Raw genomic sequence first — 20,277 nt, 5'->3', positions numbered from 1 at the left:
CGAGCCCCTTGAATGCTGGGGTGTCTTCTGTACCCTGGGGCTTGCTGGATGCTCAACACAGGTGTGGCAGTCTCTGCAGGTTGGGATCTGAGTAATAAGTGGCCTGTCCCAAAGCAGGGGTCTAATGCCCTCCAACTGGGTGCACAGCCCTTTGTGTAAGGTACAAGAAGATTAGGCAAGTAGCCACGAGCACTTCTTTGGACAGAGCACTGTCAGGCGGCCTCACTTGATTTGCCCCGGCAACTCTGTGGAAGCCTTTTGTGCTCGGGAGTGAACACTGGCTCAGGGCCACAAGGCTGGGTTCCCACCTCCTCAAATGGCCCTTTAATGGGAGTGGACCATCCTGCACCAAACCTCAGAAATTTCCTCCTGGCTCTGAAACTGATTCTGGTTCGCTGTGGTACTGAAGACCAGAAGGAAGAGTCTAGGATCAGCCCGTGCAACTGCTGTTTTATGAGTAACTTTTTTTTCTTTTTTTGGTTTTTTGAGATAGGGTTTCTCTGTGTAGCCATGGCTGTCCTGGACTCGCTTTGTAGACCAGGTTGGCCTCGAACTCACAGGGATCCACCTGCCTCTGCCTCCGGAGTGCTGGGATTAAAGGCGTGCACCACCACGTCCAGCTGTTATGAGTAACTCTTTACTCATCTTCAAGATAAGCAGAGTGGAGGAAAAACAAAAAACAAAACAAAACACCAGAAACCCAATTCTGGTTTATTGATTTTGAGGAGGCGAGAAAACTAGATCATTATAATGGTGAAGAAGCCTTAGCAGGCGCTGGGGCCATGTACAGAAAGTACTGGTGGGCAGGGAAGGTGTAAACTGTGTCACCAAGCTACACTGCCTGCAGCGGCTTCTCCAGGTGGGTGACCAAGCTGATGTGTTTGGCCTTGCCTGCTGCCACAAGGGAAAGCTAATGGCGTGCCACCAAGGCTGGCCCAGTGGATATGGCTGTGGGCCGCAGGGACTTTCCTGTGAGGAAAGGCAGGATTTAGCTATACACAAGTGCAAATGAGAAATGATTCCAAAACTAGTTTGTGCAAATGTTCTTTTTTTTTTTTATTTCCACATTTATATCACAAGTTGTCCACTTACTGGACCAAATAGCAAAGTTGCCCCTTCTGTGTGAACACAGAAGTCTAGGTACTGTACATTCACTAAGGCTCCTTGTTTTTGCAAATCGCGTTTATGACAACCATAAGGCAAACGAATCTAAAGGAATGGTTATGAGTGTTTTCAGCGAACAGACGGCTCTCCCCTCGCCCTGCAGGGCAACTCAGGCCAGTAGCACCCTCAGGAACTTTGGGGTTGAGGGCTCTAGAAAGGTGACATTTTCTAGAGATGTGCAGGAAAGGAGAAGGACAGGGGAAGTCACTTGGCTGGTGGTTGGGTGGAAAAGAGGGTAAAATAAACGAGAAAACTGAAGTTTCTGCAGCATTTCTTTAAGAACTGGGATTGAACTGAAACCATATACATATGGGTAGGATGCCTGTGCAGTGTGGGTTAGGCTGGCCACCCACACAACGCCAGGCTCACCACAGCAGAAAAGCTTCCAGCACAAAAAACGACGGAAAAGAAAACACTGGCTCAGCAGAGGCCGGAGAGGCCTGTGCCTGAAAGACACCAGAGTCAAAGAGCAGGAGATACAGAGATGAGATGTGTGTCTGTTGCTGTTAAGGTAACCTCTCCCACAGGGTTCCTGTGCCTGCCTGCCTGCCTGCCAGCCACTGAGCTCCCCGCCTTTGGTGCTAGAGGGGGCTCTGCACCTCTTCTGGGCTGGGGGACTAACGCTTTATAGCTGGCTTGCCAGAGTTCTGGACTCCCTTGGCCATCTGCCCCTCCAAGCGGCCCTTCCTTTGCAATCGTTAGTAAACTGGTAGCAGCATTTCACAAAAGGAGGGCAGAGAGCGGGCCTCACGCCCGCCCTCCTGGCTGGCCAGCTTAGCCCCTACAAGGTGGGAATGCACTTGATGGCCAGGCCAGGAGCTCAGTCCAAGCAGACATAAGGCAGAATGTTCAAGCGCCCATCGTCGCCATGCGGGTCGAGCGATATGCACTGCGTCCAGTCATACCAATTACCCTGTGTGTCCTCACACCCGTTCACCCCTGGCCACTGCTGGGCCTGGATTCTGTCCAGATCGTCCTGTGTGACCTCCCGCGTGAGGCCTGGGAGGTCAGTAGGCGTGGGCAGTGGCAGCAGCACGTGGGGCTGCCGGGCCCCTCGCCGACTGCTCTCCTCCTGCTTCAGGTACTCAGCCATAAAGTGGTGCGCTCCTGGGGTCTGCGCGCCTGATGAGGACAGCAGGCTACTCTGGCGGCTCAGGTAGGACTGTATGATCTCGTTACGCGACAGCTCCTTCCAGTTCGTCTGCTCAAAAGGGCTCTGGAGGCTGGCCTTGGCCTCCTGCTGGTCCAGCTCTGTCCTAGGGAGCTGCTCCGTGGGTGTGGGGCTGTCAGCCCGCACTGGCTCTTTCTGGGTCAGGGGTTTGATCTGTCTGGTCATGGGGTCAAAGGTGAGCTTCCGCTCTTTTAACCGCACAGGCTTGACTCCGGTCTCAGCCACCTGCCCGTCCAAGTTCACCGTGTAGTCTCGAGGTCGATACCTCTTTTTCTTTTTGCTGTCTGAGCCGCCCGAAGAGGCAGCATCACTGTCCGCCTTGGAAGAATCTGGGGACAACCCAGCCCTGCAGGCCAGCCCCGTTAGCCGTGGGTGGCCCTCGGGATGTTCCGGCCAGTGCACGGGGCTCTCAGCACTGGGCAGCAGCTCTAGCCGCCGCACAGGGGGTGTGGGTGGCTGGGCCAATGGGAGTGGGGATGGCACCTGCGTGGTGTCCAGTGGCTGTGGCCGTGGGGAGGGGCTAGACACTGGGCCCTTGGTTGTGTATGAGCTCCGCTGCCGGGCAAAGGAGCCCTCGTGCCGTGAGTTCCGGGGGCTGAAGGAGCAGCGAGAGGACCCTCTAGGATGGGGAGGGCCTGGGGGCTCATCCGCCCTGTCCAGCTGCTGCAGCTGTGCAGCCTTGGTCTGTAGGCAGGGCATGGGCAGCTTGCCCAAGCCTGGGGAGCTGGGGCGTGGCCGCACAGCGTTCACGGGGATCTTGTTGCTGTGCTTCTCGTTCTCGCTGGGCTCCAGGCGGCTGCCTTCAGGGCCCAAGTGCCCACTGCCGTCCAGGGGGCTGGGTAAGCTCTCTGGGCTCCCGCTGATCCCATTGGTGGGGAGAGGGGATGCGCTGGGGACCAGGGGGTCAGGACTGGCTTTGGAAACTTTGTGGGGTGGCCCCGGGTGGCCCAGGTCCCGCTGGTCGCCCCTGCGCTTACGGCCACCCAGCCTGTCCAGCCGTTGCCCGGGGAGCCTCTGGATGTCATTGCGCTTCTTAAGGTCCTGGATGCTCTTAGGGGCACCGGCCACCCCCACCTCCGGCCGGCAATTGTGTGCGCCCCCATTGGCAGAGCCCGCAGCCCCTGCCAGCGCTCTTAGCGCCACCTCATTCTGGTGCACGGGCTCGATGAGCTTCTGCCAGCTCCGCAGCAGCCTCTTGGCCCGCTTGGCCAGCTCCTCATTCTTGGTTTTCTTGCGGACGTCATTGATGAGCTTTCCTAGCCGTGTCTCCTACAACCAAGAGTGACATGCTTATAGGATGGGGACACAGCATGCAGGACAGGGGAGCCAGGGACATCACCCCTTCCTTACTAGCCCTCCAACTGCTGGCTCCTTCCATACAGCGTGGGCGTGCCCGGTGCTGTGTGGCAGCATGACCCCTCAGATCTGGGACTCTGGCTTTCTCAGGAACAGGTCTACTCGTTCCTGGTACCTGCAGAGTCTGTGCCATCCAGGTCACAAGGCTGTTCTACCAGGGTATCCAGGTGAGTGCATTTTACGGCTTAAGACCTGGTTCCCAAAGAGAGGACAGGACCCACTAACCTGTTGGCTGGAGCACAAGTCAGGCAGCGTCCCCAAATGCTGTGTGGGAAGGAGCCCAGCTATGTGATTGGAAGCCTCCATTCTTGGAGAGTCCCTTGGGAAGACCAATGCCCCAAAGGGTCCCATGAAGGCCTCCAGGAGCCTATGCCACAGGAAGAGAAGCTGCCTGGGGCTACCTTCACCTCCCATTCCACCCAGGGTAGGGCCAGGGCTCTCACCTCCAGTGCCTCTTTGGTGATGGGGTATCTCTCCAGACTGGAGATCACTTCCAACACTGCCACCATATTCCGGATCTGAAGAACAAGAGCCATGTATCAACTCAGGGTTCGGCTCTCTCCTAAGGAAAGCCCAGCAGCTCAGGGCCCTTGTAAGGTGCACGCCAAAGCCCTCCTCACCATCTCTCAGGGTCAGCGGTGCCATCAGGGTGCGCATGGAAAGGACTTGCCCTGCTCTAACGGGCAGCTCTGCTGTCGGGATCCTAGGCTGGAGGACTTACCACATACAACACACACAGCCTCAGGTCTTTAGAGATTCTCTGAACAAAGTAAAACGTCACAAACTAAGATGTATATGTCACACGGCCAGAAGGAGGGCCGCTGGAACACAACCTCTGAGCAGCAATGCAGCCCCAAGAACCCAGATGAGAAGGCCAGAGACACTGAGAGGCTCTGTGCACAACAGGCAGAGTCTGCCCCGGTGCTGAGCTTCATGGTGATAGGGATGCTAACAATCCACAGGCTCATGTTTGGGACCCCGCTCTATGACAGCCAGCCCTTCCATACATCACTGACTGATGGGACTGAGCAGCACAGCTACCCTGGCAAATGCAGCAATGCAGTGGGAGGGGCTGGAGAGGACAAATAGCCTTGGGGTATGGGGGCGGGGGAGGGGAGCGCTATGTTCCAGAAAGCAGACACTGAGCAAAATGCAGCACAGCACAGCACCACACATGGTGCTTGCTCAGAGGAGGTAAGGAGACGGCTCAATAGCTCTTGCTCTCCATGCCTAAGGACTAGAAACAATGTTAATACCAGGTGGGCAGGGTGGCCCCTGTAACTTCAGCTTTGAAAGAGACAAGTGGGGTCCCTAGAGAAAGTTGCCCGGTGAGACTAGCCATGTTGATGAGCTCCAGATTAGATCCCGGGACCCTGTCTCAGTGACCAGGTGGTCACTGAGCGAGGATTCCCAGCATCAACCTGGGAACCTTCTTACGCATGTGCGCACACATGCTCCACACACGTGCTCCGCCACACGTGCACATGGAAACGTTGCTTCAGGGAGCTCCAGGCAAGCTCAAATCAAGCTCCAAAAGGGATGCAGGAGAGGATCTGTATCTGTGGGGTGACGTGCTCCTGAGTCCAGAGCAGCAACTGTCAAAGAAGACTACGGACAAACTGGATCTATAAAATGACACACTTCTCTGCTTTTGAACACCAGGGCACATGCAAACCTACTTGGTGGGTAATACATGTGCTGACTTTAGAACCACAGAGGGTGGTGCCATGGCACTGAAGGGTCTTGGTAGACACGCTGGCTGGCCATAGCCCCAATCCCCCTCCATCCCACCTGTACCACACATTGACAGCACATGCTATCACCTGCCACACTGGTCACAAGGAAAAGCACCTCCTCTGGTAAAACCGGGCATGCCCATGCTCATCAGTCCAGCAGCACCCATGGTCCTCTATCTGGCTTCATATCAGTGCTGGGGGTCACTTGAGACTTCAGTCCACCCCCACCCCCCATAGACTTTCTGAGTGCTAAGCAGTGGCTCCAGCATTTGAGATGTCAGCTAGCCCCTCCCTTCCTTGGTTGCTCCCTGTGGCACACCACAAGCAACCAGTGACCAGAAGATTGGCCTGCAGGTCAGTGGTGTCAGTCTCCTGGGCTGCCCTGATCTATGCTGGCTGAGTCCCCACATGTTTTGCTTGAGGATCTTGTGGGGGATCCATTTCCTATTCATGCCCCGTTTTCCTACTGTCTGCCACCTAAGTGCTGTTCCTAGCTTCAAGAGGGCATCGTATCCCTGAGCTCCTGGCTCTCCCTCTACCCAGAGTCCTGATCATATCAGCTCTCCGACTCACATGGGTAATCCAGAATTGTTCCTGTCTCTACTCCACATCTTAGTAATGCCCACCAGGTAAGTTACCTGGCCCAGGTTGGTTCCCGGACCAGGAAGTAGACAGCCTATAAACCACAGGCATCTCTAGCTTTCCTAGCCTGCCTTTCTTCAGGGCTTTGTGTCCTTGGGAGAGAAGGTGTGGTGACCAGAGAGCAGTCGGCCGCCCACTGGCCCTGCTGCCTGCTCCATGGTGGTGACCTACCTAGAGCGTGGCTCCTCTGAACTGGGGTGGGGGGACTCCACGTAAAGGGAAGACACAAGTAAAAGTCAGTGTTCCCTGGCCTGGGCGCCTGGCCTTGCTCCACAGCTTCATCTCCACCCAGTGAGCTCACCCTGGTATATTTAGAGCCCTGGGTCCCTACATACTCCTGATCCAGCAGTCCTTGCAGAGAGGAATCTGCCGAAGCCCAGTAGCCTGGCAGCACAGAGTGTCCTTGTCCTTGGACAGACACCATTCTGCTCCAGGAGAAGGGGGCAGAACACCTAGGGGAACCAGGTATTGGGTTGGCATATCAAAAAGCACCAATAAATAAATGCTGAACAGTGCACAGACCAGCCATAGTGCCCAATGTGGGCTACATGGACCAAGGTCTAGGGATCCTGCCTCGGTGCGTGGTGTCCCATGGCTACGTCCAGCCTAAAGTCCACCTTACCAGCGTGGGCTTCCGGGAGGACCTGAGGCAAATGCTGTGTCCCCCTGCAGGTCACTCACCCGAGGACCCACCTGTTACACCTACATGGCCTACACCGGAGCCAGTACAAGTAGACCAATCATCACAGCAGTGGTCAGGGCAGGCTAACCTGGCTACGTAGAAAGCTAGAAAGAGCTAGAACAAGTGATGTGAACTGGCAGGTAGGTTCAGGTACCCTGCCACTAGGATAAGGCTATTCGGGCTAGTCCACTGCCACCACCATAATGCATCACCCATCTTTTCTTGGTTGTTCCTTGAACCTGTGTGTCTGCCTAGGGCGCTCTTGACAGTGCTGTGAAGGGCAGCTTTGGGGCAGGTCTGTAGCTCAGAGTCCTTGTTGTAGGCCTGAGGGCCATTTACAGCCTGGTTGCTAGGAACAGCCTGGTGCCTTCTCCCTTTGGGACCCATTCCCAGTGCCCAAATACTCCCAAGCTCCTTGCCAAACAGCTTTCCCATCAGGAAAGCTCAGGCACCAGGCTGCTGAACAGACACGGATCAATCTGTATAGCCTGGCTTGCCTCCTCTCCCTTTCCCATCAGTGACAGGCTCTGCCCATTCATTTGCATTGCTGGGCACCTGCCTGTGCACAGTGGTTCCAATGCCCGTGGGGAGGCACAGTCGCAATGGCCAGCAGGAATACTAAGGAAACAGGTGGCATCCCTGTGGTGACTGTACGGAGGTGGGGAAAGGAACAACCACAGGCCCAGATGTAACATGAATATTCATGAGGGAGCCTTGAGGAAGAGCCTAGTGGACAAAGCCAGGCCACTGGGTGCATACTCTAAGGAAACATTAGGTTCTTTGTCCCACACCCCTTCCCTTTTCTTGGTGCCATGAGATGATCATGTCTGCCACGTGCTCCCACCTCAATGTACAGCAAGCAAAAATAAATAAATAAACTAGTGTTTCTCCTTTGTGTTTTGGTTTTCTTGTTTTGTTTTGGTTTGACTTTGGTTTTTCCAGACCCTGTCTCTCTGTGTAGCCTTGGCTGTCCTGGACTCCCTTTATAGACCAGGCTGGCCTTGCACTCATAGAGATCCACCTGCCTCTGCCTTTCGAGTGCTGGGATTAAAGGCATGAGCTGCCACCACCCAGCTTTCTCCCCTGTTAAATTGATTATGCTGGGCACTTTGTTAACACCCAGGGCCATACACTTAGTATTAGGCAGGGACCACAAAATTGGGCTCAGAAAGGCTCTCCTCACCTCCATTCCCAGGCCACACCTTGTGCTGACTCACAATTCCTGCTAGGCAAACCCATGAAACCTGCAGCTCAACGCACTGTGAACTGAAGAGAAGCAAGCCAGACAGAAAACACCAGGTCTGGCACTGCCGAGAGCCAGACATGGCAAATAGCGCCCCTCACAAGCAGGACTATTTGGAGTCTCTCTGGATCTAGGAGACTCTGGGAGGTGGAGGTAGAGTCAATGTTTCTTGCCAGTGTCACCAGGACCTTGTGTCACTACTAGGGATGGACAACAGGACTGCCAAACTCAACTCAGGCTACAAGGAGACCCCTGGAGCACTTCAGAGAAACCAGACAGCTCCTGAGCTGCTCTGACAGATCTGAGCCAGGAGCTACCACACTCAGACCACTCACTCACTGGGGCTCAACTCCAGGCACGTCTCCTGCACCCCTCTAACAGGATTCACACAGAGTCCGAATTGGTACGGTGCTAACTCAAGAGCTCCCATGCACAGGCCTGTGTGTAAGAAGGGTGCCTGCACAGCCTGGCTAGGTTCTTGAGGGACACAGGCACAGCAAAGAGAACTAGGTAAAAGCTGAGGGGTACATAAGGCAAGGTAGAGGATGCCAAGGTTGCGGGGGGCATCTCGTGGAGGGGTGTAAGAGTGCTGCTTGCCCAGCCCTGCCTCCTGCTCGACACTCCCCAGCATCCTCAACTGAGCCGCAGAAAGTGGAAGGCCATTCGCATACACACTCTGGAATCAACTCACATCTCTGGTCTCTCCAGAAGAGCAGACTGACTGTCTTTTCAAACTCTGTCCCCAGCAAAGGCTTAGCGTCCTCTTTAAAATGAAGCCCAGCGGGAGGAACTGGGCCTCATGGTGACTCTCGGTTCTCTTAGTCGCACAGCACCATCAGACTCCTACCCCGGAGCTGTGATGGTAAACCCTGGGGACCTGAGAAATGACGACTAATGGGGGTTCCAGCCACAAGCTGAAGCAGGGAACAAAAAGTCCCAGTGTCCTCCCGGGTCAGCTACCAGCCGACCAAAAAATCCTTCATGCTGGCAGCTGCCATTGTAGCCCAGAGGCATTGGCACTAATGGGACCCAAGGATTGTGCAGCTTAATTTTACAGTGAGGAAACTGAGTCTATGCAGGGCAGGAAGGTTCACATGGACCACAAAAGGCAGAAAAGCCTGGTGCTTTTTTTGAGTGGGTGGGGTGCAATAAGCTAGTGTGCTAGCACCCTGTGACATACTTGACCCAAACTTCAACAGCAGAGAAGCAAACAGGTAGTACAGGTCCTTGAAGCTAGACCCTTCCGATGGTCTCGGTGCTGTGTCACTTCCCTTTTAAAGGGTTGATGAAGAACCAAGACTAGGTAGATATGAGCACAGTTCATGCCCGATGGTATCTCCAAGCTCGTGTGTACAGAGAGAGCCTGAGAGCCTGCTGGGGGCCTAGTGCCTCACCATCTGCAGCCACATCTGTGCAGCACAGTCCGCAGGACCTGCCCAGCAGCCTCAACTGAGGCTTCAGCACCAACATCCCTTGAAGAACCAACAGTGTCTTGTGGGTTTTACGTGGGTTTGTTTGTTTGTTTGTTTGTTTTCCTAATGAAGAATGGTCTAGGCAAACATTTATAGAGCCCATTGAACTCAGACTCTGGCAGTGCTGATCAGCAAGCAAGTTGTGCTTCCAAACCAAAGCATGCCATAGCCAGCCCCAGAAGCAGGCAATCCATGGGCCCTCAGTGTGCTGCCCCTGCTGCCCCTTAAGAGCATGCTCTGGGAGCAGCAGTCTCTTGGTTGTCCTTGCCCAATACCTGGATGAGTTGGGGAGCTTGGTGGGGGTACACGCCCCCAGTGCCATTAGCCCTGCAGATTGTGGGGTCTCCTGTGGTGCCTGGTTAAGGCAGCTTTCTCCACCAGGACCCTGGGGGTGCCTCAGACTCACAGGGGCTAGGTTTCCCCTTGAAGATTCTCAGAGGAAGCACAGTGGAGAAAAGCCACCACTTCCAAAGAAGCATTTCCCTATCAACAGGACCCAGCTGCTCCTTGAGGAATAGCAAGCACCTATGTGGTTGCAAGTGGCCCTGCCTGCCCTGAAAGAAGCCAAGCGCCCCAACAGGCAGAGCACACCACCACGAGCCACAACTTGGCCCAGGAAATGAGAAACCCAGAGCTAGGGACAGCAGCAGACACTGCTATCTGCATGCAACAGAGGCTACTGGAGAGAAAAGAGAAGGGCAGGCAGGTGGCTCTGTCTCCATACAATGTCCACAAACTGCTCCAAGAGCAAAGCAGATTCTGCAGACTCTCCATCCAGTACCCAGACCCTTCCTGAGTGCACTGAGAGCCCACATATATAAACTGGAAAGTTTGCAAGCCAGGCACAGCTTTCTATGTCTGCCATCAATCCCCAAAACAGGGTCCTGATCACCAAGTGTCTGAGGACAAAAGGGTGGGTGGGGCTCCTCTACCTGGCCCCTCCCTGCTGGAAGAGCTACTAGGAACACCAGCTACAGGAGACTGGAAATGGCCCCCAACACCAGAGGAGGGAACACTGTCCACACCTTGTACAGAAAGCAGATCTCAAACAAGAATGAGCCAGCTTTGAGGAACTGTTGTTAGGAAGCAGCTCCCGAGCCACCTAAGCACAGGCAATGTGGCTGTGCATTCACCCAGGCTGGTGAGCAGCAGATGGTGGGAGCCACATGGTATACTTCGTCAGCTCAAAGCATGACCAGGTGCCCACCTGAGCCCAGCTTCTCTCTCACGGAAACCAAGTCTAGCCTCCAGGGCAGCTTACATGTGTGACCATACACATGAATAAATAAGTATTAAATAGTAACTTTTACAGCTTGTACTTTTTTGAAGGATTTTGTACTTTGAAAAGTTGTTTCTTAGGCCGGGCATGGTGGCGCATGCCTTTAATCCCAGCACTCGGGAGGCAGAGGCAGGCGGATCTCTGTGAGTTCGAGGCCAGCCTGGTCTACAAAGGGAGTCCAGGACAGTCAAGGCTACACAGAGAGACCCTGTCTCGAAAACCTGGAGGAAAACAAAAACAAAATAGGCATACGCCACCTTTGCCTGGCAGAAAAAGTTGTTTCAACTAGCCTACTTGGAGCCAGACAAAGAATTCTTAGGTTTGTATGCTGGTGTGTGCTTGCCATCCCAGCAGGAGGAAGGATACAGGCAGGTCCCTGGGGCTCACTGGCTAGCCAGTCAAGCCTACTTCAGGCTACCGACACATACTGCCTCAAAAATAAGCATAAGGAGGAAGATTATAGGCACCTCTTCTCTGACCTCCACATGTGCGTCCATGCATTTAATGTGCGTGTGTGTGTGTGTGTGTGCACATACGCATGTTCCTGCACATACATGAACACTATTACACAGCTCGCTGTGGTGCTACATGCCTGTGATCCCAACACTCAAGAGAAGTACAGTAAGCTTAAGGCCAGCCCAGAATACAGAAAGTGAACCTCATCTCCAAAACAAAACACGGAAGTGGGGAGTGGTAGGAAACAAACAAAAATACAACACCTAGCTGGAGAGATGGCGGCTCAGCAGTTAAGAGCATTTGTTCTTGCAGACGGTCAGGGTTTGATTTCTCAGCACCCACTTGGTGGCTTATACCATCCATAACCATTCAAGAAGCTCCACTTCTCTCTCCTGACCTCAGAGGGCAACTGGCATACGTGTAGTACAGACAAGTCCCAAGAGAGCAGAGGCAGGAAGCTCCCTTTGAGTTTGAGGCCAGCCTGGTCTGCATATCAAGTTCCAGGTTACCCAATCTCAAAAATATATTTTAAAAAATTAAAACTGAATGCAAGCTATTCTATGTGAATCCTGCAGTCTAGAAGGCCGTGTGTCCTACGGAGACGCAGGCGGCTAGCCTCCGCCCTGTAGACCAAGGTCAACCAGCCCAACACCTGCTGGAGGTGACCCAGGCACTTTGAAGGCACCACACATGGAGTGCTTGATCTCAGCAGCTCCCTGTCACCTTATGGAAGCAAGATACATTACTTGGGGACAGGCACGCAGTGTTCAAGGACCAAGTACCATGAGCTACATTGAGCAAGATATGTGTCTCTCCACACACCGGGTGCCAGCTAGCCTGGCTCATGACCCACCTCACCTGCTCTCCCCGTCAGTGTCTCAGCAACGAGGTGAGGACACTTGTGTGAACAAGCAAGGAAAAAAGCAGCAGAGGGAGAGGAGAAAATTACCCCCTGGAAAGCGAGGCATGACGGTGGTAGAGGAAGGCCAAAGGGAAAGCCCAGCCCTGACAGACAGCAAGATGGCAGGGCAGCTGGCCCTGGAGAAACCCAGTCGCTGAGAGCAGAGAGAACCTGCCCCACTACAGCAAGACCACACTTGTCTCCTCCCTGAGAGCAGCCACAAGAAATGGGCGGTCACTTCTACTCAACTCTGGACGGTAGGTTCTGGTCAATTAGGCAAGAAAAAGCCAAAAGAGGTCTTTCAAACAGGAAGAGAGGTGAAAGCCACACCCTAGGTGCATGTCAGTTCTTGGGACGCTCTTAGGGCATCTTCTGAGCAGAGCTACAGGACGGAGAGTCTCCACCACAGCTCACAAGCTACAGACTCTAAGCCAGTCCCTACTGACAACAGCAAGTACGTATGAAGGGCCCAAGAGATGGCCGAGTGGGTAAAGGTGCGTGCCACCAAGCCTGACAACCTGTTGTGCTCCTCCTGCTAAAAGCATTTGATACATTACTATCTCTGCCGAGCTCTACCATAGTAAGGCAGAGACGCTTGGTTTCAAACATTTTTCTTCCTGTAGTATTAACTGAAAGTTTACAAAATACATATAAACCAAGCCTGACAACCTGAGTTCAATCCCATAGCTCCAGGGAGAGAACTGACTCTGCTAAGGTTGTCCTATGACCTCCATTTATGTGCAGCACATGCATGCAATAAATAAATGTTCAGTTAAATTCTTTAAAAATTATCAAGATAAATATTTATGGATTGAAAACTTACAGCTGAGAAAGCAACACCAAGGCTCTGCACTCTGACAAGATCGATGTCAATTCAAGCAGCTCTTTTGGGGAAAGTGGCAAGCTGATTCTCTAAGTGGAATTCAGAGACTCAACACATAAAGCCTTGCCACCAAGTCTGACAAGCTCCTTTTACCTGCTGTTAGTCCCTGACACACACAGTAGAAGGAGAAAACAGACTCCTATAGACTGTTCTCTGACCTGCCTCCCCTCTCCCTTCACACGCACTCACGCACAAATGGCATGCATGTGCACAAATGCACTGCCCACAGAAACCAACAAAACAACAGGAATCAATGATCAGGCAAGTAGGAAGCCCACTCAAATCTCTCACCACAAATGATACGAAGAGCCGACGCACACTCAGAGGGGAGCAACACTACCGGTCACTAGGAAAATGCAAAGTAAAATTCCCATGAGAAACCCCGAAGAGTTAAAATTAAGAGGACTAACCTTATCAGATGTTGACAAGTCATGAGCAAATGGCACTTTCTTTCTTTTATTCATTCATTTGGATGACCTCCCACCCCTGACCCTCCCCCTCCATACCTAGGAGCACGGGTATGACAAGCAAGTGCCACCACAATCCTAGGTTTAGGTCTTTCCGACACTCCTGGTGGAAATATAAAGTGGTAAAATCGTCTTGGAAGGTAAAACAACCCAAGGGCCAACAAGATGACTCAGGAGGTCAAGATGCTTGCCATGAAAGCCTAGCCACCTAAGTTGAGACGCAAAATCCAAATTCCAAGTAGTAGTCCTCAGATTTCTATATGCATGCCCATACAAACGTGTGGGCATCGAAATTAAGAAATAAACCAATCCAAACAAACTGTGGCTACAGGTGAAAATGGAATGCTGGGGCTAGCAAGACAGCTCAGCCGATAAAGGTGTTTGCTGATGCATTCCATTCCTGGAACTCACATAGAAGTGGAAAGTGAGAGATGACTCCACAAAACTGCCCTCTGACCTCCACACGCACACTGTTACACATTCTCAAAACACTCTCTCCCCTCACTCTCTCCCTCCATACTCACACATAATAATAAAAAGGAATGGATTATTACTCAGCAATAAAAAGAACCATGACATACAGTACAACTGAATAAACTTCAAAATCAGTATGCTGAAAAGGACAGGCTCCACCACCCAAAAAAGGAGAGAGAGAGAGAGAGAGAACATATTGCACAATTTACACAAACCACCCTACATGACTGAGAGGAGACCAGCAGTTGCCTGGGGGAGGGAAAAGAAAGGGGAATAATACCAAGAAACAGAAACAAGAAAAGGTTTCTTGGTAGTGATGTGTGTGTGTCGCATACCTATGGGAAATGCCACTACACGTGCATTTATAGGATCAAATTTACCAACTTACAGACTTCAAATGTGCAGTTTATTGTATCAACTGTAGTTTAATAGAACTGAAAAACTGGGGGAAAGGTATCACAAAGCATACAAAAATAGGAAAAGTGGCCTGGCATGGTGGCGCACACCTTTAGTCCCAGCACTCGGGAGGCAGAGGCAGGTGGATCTCTGAGTTCGAGGCCAGCCTGGTCTACAAAGCAAGTCCAGGACAGCCAGGGCTACACAGAGAAACCCTGTCTCGAAAAACAAAACAAACAAAAGGAGCAGTGATGCCAAAGCAGGAGCGGTCTTCGTTATCTAAGGCAGGAATGAGCCCCACATGGCAGGAGAAGCAGCGTCCCTCGGGCTGTGTCTCTCCAGTAAAGTGAGGATGTTCCAGCCTAGAACCCTGGGAGTCTCCTTAGGACTGACGAGCAAACACACAAAGACACAGATACACTTCCAGTTTCACATCTGACCCCACCGGGGAGCACCAGCTCCTCTTTCTGGCACTGAGCACATCCCCACAGACACCTGTGCACTAGAGAGGCAACATGTCCACGGCTGTGTGGGGAAGACCAACCCTGGGTTAGGCAGGGCTTGGCACTCAGGAGCCATGTTGAGCTGTACTGGTCAAGTCTCAGCCAGGCGCCCTAGTGTCTAGCCTGCCTGTGGTGTCCCCATGTACTTCACCCCGGACCCAGGGGTAGGAGCCAACATCAGTGAGCTCCCCGTTAACAGCACCTGCATCAAGTGCCGCAGCCAGCCCGAGACAGAGAGAAGTGGCAGAGTACCTGGAACACTGCCCCACCCTGGGTGTGTGGTCTGCGTCTGTGAAGAACTGTCTGGAGTCCCAGTTTCCACACTATTCTCCAAGTGAGGGACTTAGGGTCTTGTTTAATGGTGCCTTCCAGGGGATTCACATGCCCCCAGGGGGCAGGCACACAGCAGCTCTGAGGAAGGCCCAGACGCAGCACCAGCTTCTGTTCTCAACAGTGGTCGGAGGGTTCACCAGATCTCCATGGCAACCCTAAACCTACTAGGAGTGTGCAAGAGCTCAGCCTCACGTGCTTTCCACAGAAGACTGCCCTCTCATGTCAGCGTCAGAGTCCTCTAGAAGAGGCAGGGTGTGACAAGGGGTTCAGAGCCACCAGCACAGGATGAAAGCCATGGGGGGTGCCTAGGGTGAGGGGAGAAGAGCCAATAGCGGCTAGCAGTGCCCAGTCAGAAACAGTGGCTCCTGGCAAGCACAGGCCCTTGAGTCTGCACACTTGGCAGCTAAACCCACTCACTCCCATGTGGCAGGGAGCTGGTCACCTCCTAGTGTTGTTCACACCTGTGGCACTCCCCAGTCTCAACCACTCAGCTCTAGAGCTCCAAGTCCCCTTCTCCTATCCGCCCATCAGCATTGCTTTCTCTTTTAAAAATAGATTTTTTTTCACAGCATTTTTTAATGATTTTTTTTTATTTTATGCACATCATTCTGCCTCTGTGTGGGCACGCGTCAGATGCCTTACAACTGGAGTTACAGACAGTTGTGAGCTGTCGTGTGGGTGCTGGGAATTGAACAGAGTCCTTTGAAAGAGCAGCCAGTACTCTAACTGCTAAGCCATCTCTCCAGCTCCAACATTTCTAAGAGCACTTGCTTATGTTCCAGCAGGGATGCTGGATGCTGGTAGCTCTTGTGGGTGGGACACAGGGTGGGGTTCTTTCCTAGGGCCCAGTCAAATACCTCACCAACATCATCACTACATATCCCAAGTTTAAAATGGCAGACTCAAAACAATGGCACAGACATGTTACACACAGCCTGCCTGTACTTGTGCTGTCAACTCTGGGGGTGGGTCACTGACCCACTGGTGCCCACCACAAACCAGCATGAGGCATGGTACAGGGCCACTGATCGCAGGCAGCAAGGAGAAAAGAACAAATTCCCCCATTCTGGCCCCCAGTGACATCTGCCAGATGCCAACAGGATGAAACTGTGGTCATTTTAACAGCAGCAGATCCCCCCAGGCTGGGCCCAAGGCAAAAGCCAGTAAGGACATTGCGCACTGGTGGCGCCCCCCCCATGCCCCCCCATACCCCCCCCCCCCCCGCACTTCCCATCCACCATGAAAGCCTGCCCATTCCAGCAAGGGGAGGGCACACAGAGAGCCCCTCAGGGATGACCCAGCCATTGGTTGATTCTCTAATGTGTCCATCACAATGACATAGCAGGGGTTCCATCACAGATGTCTCTTCCTACTAGGTGCCATGTTTACTCCAACACTGCAAACATTTGGGTACATTTCTGGGGCAAGCTAAGCCTTGAAAACACAAGTCAGTGTCTGGTCAACAGGCTTTGTCCTGTACCCAACTGCTGCCCGTGAGGGATGATAGGGACAGAAGTGATTCTCACAGAAGAACACGAGAGTGCTGTCCTGGAACAGGCTGGGGAGACCCTAGCCAGGCACATAGAGACCACTTCTCTTGTCCCACTGAGGCCCTGGTCAGTGGTGTGGCCTATTACTCTTTCAAGCCACACTTGCGCAGCAAAGCCACCTTCTTAGAAAGGCCGAGCTGATTCCAAAGCATTATGTAAGGAGGCGAGAAGCACAAAGCCAGCATTAGAGCACACGCACACCAAACATCACAGCAACCATGGGAACTTGGTGACAGGGAAGTCTCAAGGCAGTGGACAAAGAGAAGCCTGAACCACCCAGGGTGAGGACAGACCAGCAAGCAGGCACGGCTCACTAGGCCCTCCGGCACTGACAGACACGTGGCCCTGGGCAGCGTCTGGTGGATCAGGACAAGGCTGGTGGCTACTCCTGCCTGACTAAGGGACTGTACCAGCACTCTGTTCTGGCCAAGAACAAACTACAAGCCCAACATAGTTATAGGGCTGCAACACTACTCCAAAACCCAGGAGCCTACCACAGCTAAAAGCAGGAGGACAGAGCCCTGTGAGAGACGGGGGCTCCCTGTCATCCAAGGCCCAGGACACAATATGCTGCAATTACAAAAAACAAAAAAGCACATAACTAAATCCCCCAACATAGAAGCAAACTCTTTCCTTCCCTCTGCTGCCCAAGACAGAGAAGCACATCCTGCGTACTGCCATTGGCAGCAGGGAACACAGCAGCTCTAGAGCAACCAGCCCAGGAGGCTAGTTGCCGTTGCCTGGGGACCCTGGGGCCTCGCTCCCCTGTCTGCAGTAGCTTGCCTTCAGTCATGAACTTCCTCTCTCTACCCAGGCCACACATGGCTGGTGCAAAGAAGCCTGGCCTCTAGTCAAGTTAACAGGTTCCTAAAATGCACAGTGGTTCCACACCTTTTGAACAAGAACTGTCCCACCAAGTCACTAACCCCAGAAACTTCTTTGTAAATTCCTAGTCACTCCCCAGGCCCAGGTGGCTCCAAACTAGCCTCTTTTCACACCTCTGCACTGGCCAGGCATAAGCTGAGAGGCCCCTAGGGTCCTGCTGCAAACACAGCAGGGGCTCAGCCTCAGGGGAAGCGGGCAGGCACTGCCTTACTACTAAGCATCTCCTCGGACTCCACAAATGACTGTGTCTTCTTACAAGTAGCCAATCAAGGGACTGACCGATCACCTGACTGATCTGGCTGAGATCACACAGCTGGGTTGGGCCACAGGCAGTCTGGTGGCCACATACTGGCTCTGCGTGACTGTTCAGCTCCCTTTCTCGGCAACATACACACAGCCTTGTGGCCTTGAACCACGGCTCAATGCTGACCTCAAAGGGTACAGACACTTGATTAAAAGCTTCTCAAACAGTACAAGCAGAGGTGGGGTGGGAAGCTGAGGTATTTGGGGGCCTCCCATGGAGGGGGGCAATAGAGAAAATCTCTGAGGGTAGAGAATAGCAAATGGGAGTGCACAGGCTAGCCAGGATGGGGGGCTGTGTGGGTGGGCAGCAAAGAGCAGACAGGCCTGACCACACTGATTTTTGGAGAAATGTAGAAGACTGGGACTTTGGACGAGGAAAGCAGTTGAATGCTGTAAGCGGCACTATGGCCACCCTAGTAGGCTCCTGGACGACAGCAGTGCTCAGAGTGATGTGGACTGTGACGGCCCAGCTCAAGGGGTCTCAGAGGGAACTATTACAGCAACTAGGCTGGAGACTACCCCTGGACTGTTTTGGCAGAGACCGTGGCTGCCTTCTGTCTTGTCCTAAGAACTCCTGAGGCTAAACAGGGAAGTGGTCTCACTTCTTAGTGGAGGGAAGGAATTCCAAGACAGCACCCCATGCCAGCCAGCATACCTCCAGGCCACGATGGTGCCAACCCAGCTCCCACCCCTGACCCAACAAGGTTGTTTTTGAGACAGGGTTTCTCTGAGTAGCAGCCCTGGCTGTCCTGGGATTCGTGTTGTAGACCAGGCTCAGAGATCCACCTGCCTCCACTTCCAAGGGCTGGGACCAAAGGTGCGTGCTACTGCACAACCAGCTGGATGGTCTGAGTCTCTTAAGTCTCTGGATTGGAGAGGTAAACAAACTCTTCCTTCTAGAAGTTGCCTTGGCCTTGGTGTTTTATCACAGCAATAGAGAAGTAACTAATATACTACACACAGCACTGAAAGAAGAACCCTGGACCGGCACGTCCAGACAGATGATGACACCTTCGCTCATAGTGGCACCGTTCATGGTTGTCCAGCTATAGCTGTAGCTAGCATCTATCCAGACTGATGAAAAGGCAGACATGGTCCACCCAGACAATTCATCAGGAGAAAGAGGGAACTGTGGAGCCATGCTATGTGCATGCTCTGTAACAAACCATGTGTAGAAAACAACAAAGCCAGCCTGTGTGATTCCACTTATGTGGAATGACCTGGAAGGGGCAAGGCCATGAAAATCAGCCTAACATGAGGGTGGCTGTTGGGGATGGGCAGGAGGATAAGGAGGCATGTTTAACAGGTGCACAGTTTGGGCTTTACAAAATAAAAAAGAGCCGTGCAAGAAGGCGCTCATCTTTAGCCAGCACTCCGGAGGCAGAGGCAGAATTTCTGTGAGTCCAAAGCCAGCCTGGTCTATGCAGTGAGTTCCAGCACAGCCAGGGCAACACAGAGACCCTGCAGGGTTGGGGTTGGGGTGCAGAGCTGGATGAATGTTACAGTTGGCACTACTGAGGTGTGCACTGAAAAATGCTTAAGAAGCCAGGTGGCCATGGCGCACGCCTTTTAACCCAGCACTCAGGAGGCAGAGGCAGGCAGATCTCTTTGAGTTTGAGGCCAGCCTGGTCTACAAAGTGAATCCAGAACAGCCAGGACTACACAGAGAAACACTGTTGATGAGGGAATATCTTGTGTATTGTATGGATGCAACACCTGTCAATAAAAACGTCTGATAGCCTATAGCTTGGGCGGGAAACAGGACATCCGGCAGGCAGAAAGGATTCTGGGATAGAGCAAAGTAAGGAAGATTATCCCCAGCAAGACATGAGGACGGCAAAACAGTCACATGGCAAAATGTAGATTAGAATAATGACTTTTCTGAGTCAGAAAAGAGCCTGGCTATATGGCCAAGCTTTTTGTAAATAATATTTTGAGTTTCATGAGTCAATATTTTGGGAGCACATGACCAGGAGGTAAACAAAAAAAAAAAAAAAACAAAAAATAAATTAAAATCCTAAAGAAGACAGGCCTAGTACCCAATGCCTTTGTTCCCACACTAGGGTGGCAGAGGTAAACAGATCTTTGTGAGTTCAAGGTCGGCCTAGTCTACACAGTGAGATCCTGTCTCAACAGTGAACTTAATACATAAACACACCTGGAGTCAGGTTTTATACATGGCATGTGTGTTTTATCCTAAGTCAGACACAAATCAGCAAGGTATGGGATCCACTGGGGCTTTAGTGCTAGGATTTTATACCCTGAATGGTCCCCACATCACTCCTAGGCTCTCTGCTCTTTGCACAGGGAACTGCAACAGATGGGGTCGTATGGCCCCAAACAGGAGCAATGAAAAGAGAGCCCTGGCGAAACAGGCTCAT

The 20,277-nt window shown here is 52.6% G+C and overlaps 1 protein-coding gene across 1 annotated transcript in view; it reads right to left on the bottom strand.

The window, feature by feature from the left end:
• Positions 1-947: 947 nt before the first annotated feature.
• The window catches only part of Med26 (mediator complex subunit 26), a 46,448-nt gene continuing 27,118 nt past the window's right edge, over positions 948-20,277 (bottom strand). The window contains exons 2-3 of the mRNA XM_051169508.1: positions 4,135-4,209; positions 948-3,604 (exon numbers count right to left, since the gene is read on the bottom strand). Of these exons, the coding sequence (XP_051025465.1) occupies positions 1,985-3,604; positions 4,135-4,209 (1,695 nt within the window). The 3' untranslated portion in view covers positions 948-1,984. The remainder of the gene's footprint in view (positions 3,605-4,134; positions 4,210-20,277) is intronic.

Source organism: Acomys russatus, chromosome 27, assembly GCF_903995435.1.
Source record: "Acomys russatus chromosome 27, mAcoRus1.1, whole genome shotgun sequence".
Lineage (NCBI taxonomy): Eukaryota > Metazoa > Chordata > Mammalia > Rodentia > Muridae > Acomys > Acomys russatus.
This window is presented reverse-complemented; position numbering and strand designations above follow the sequence as displayed.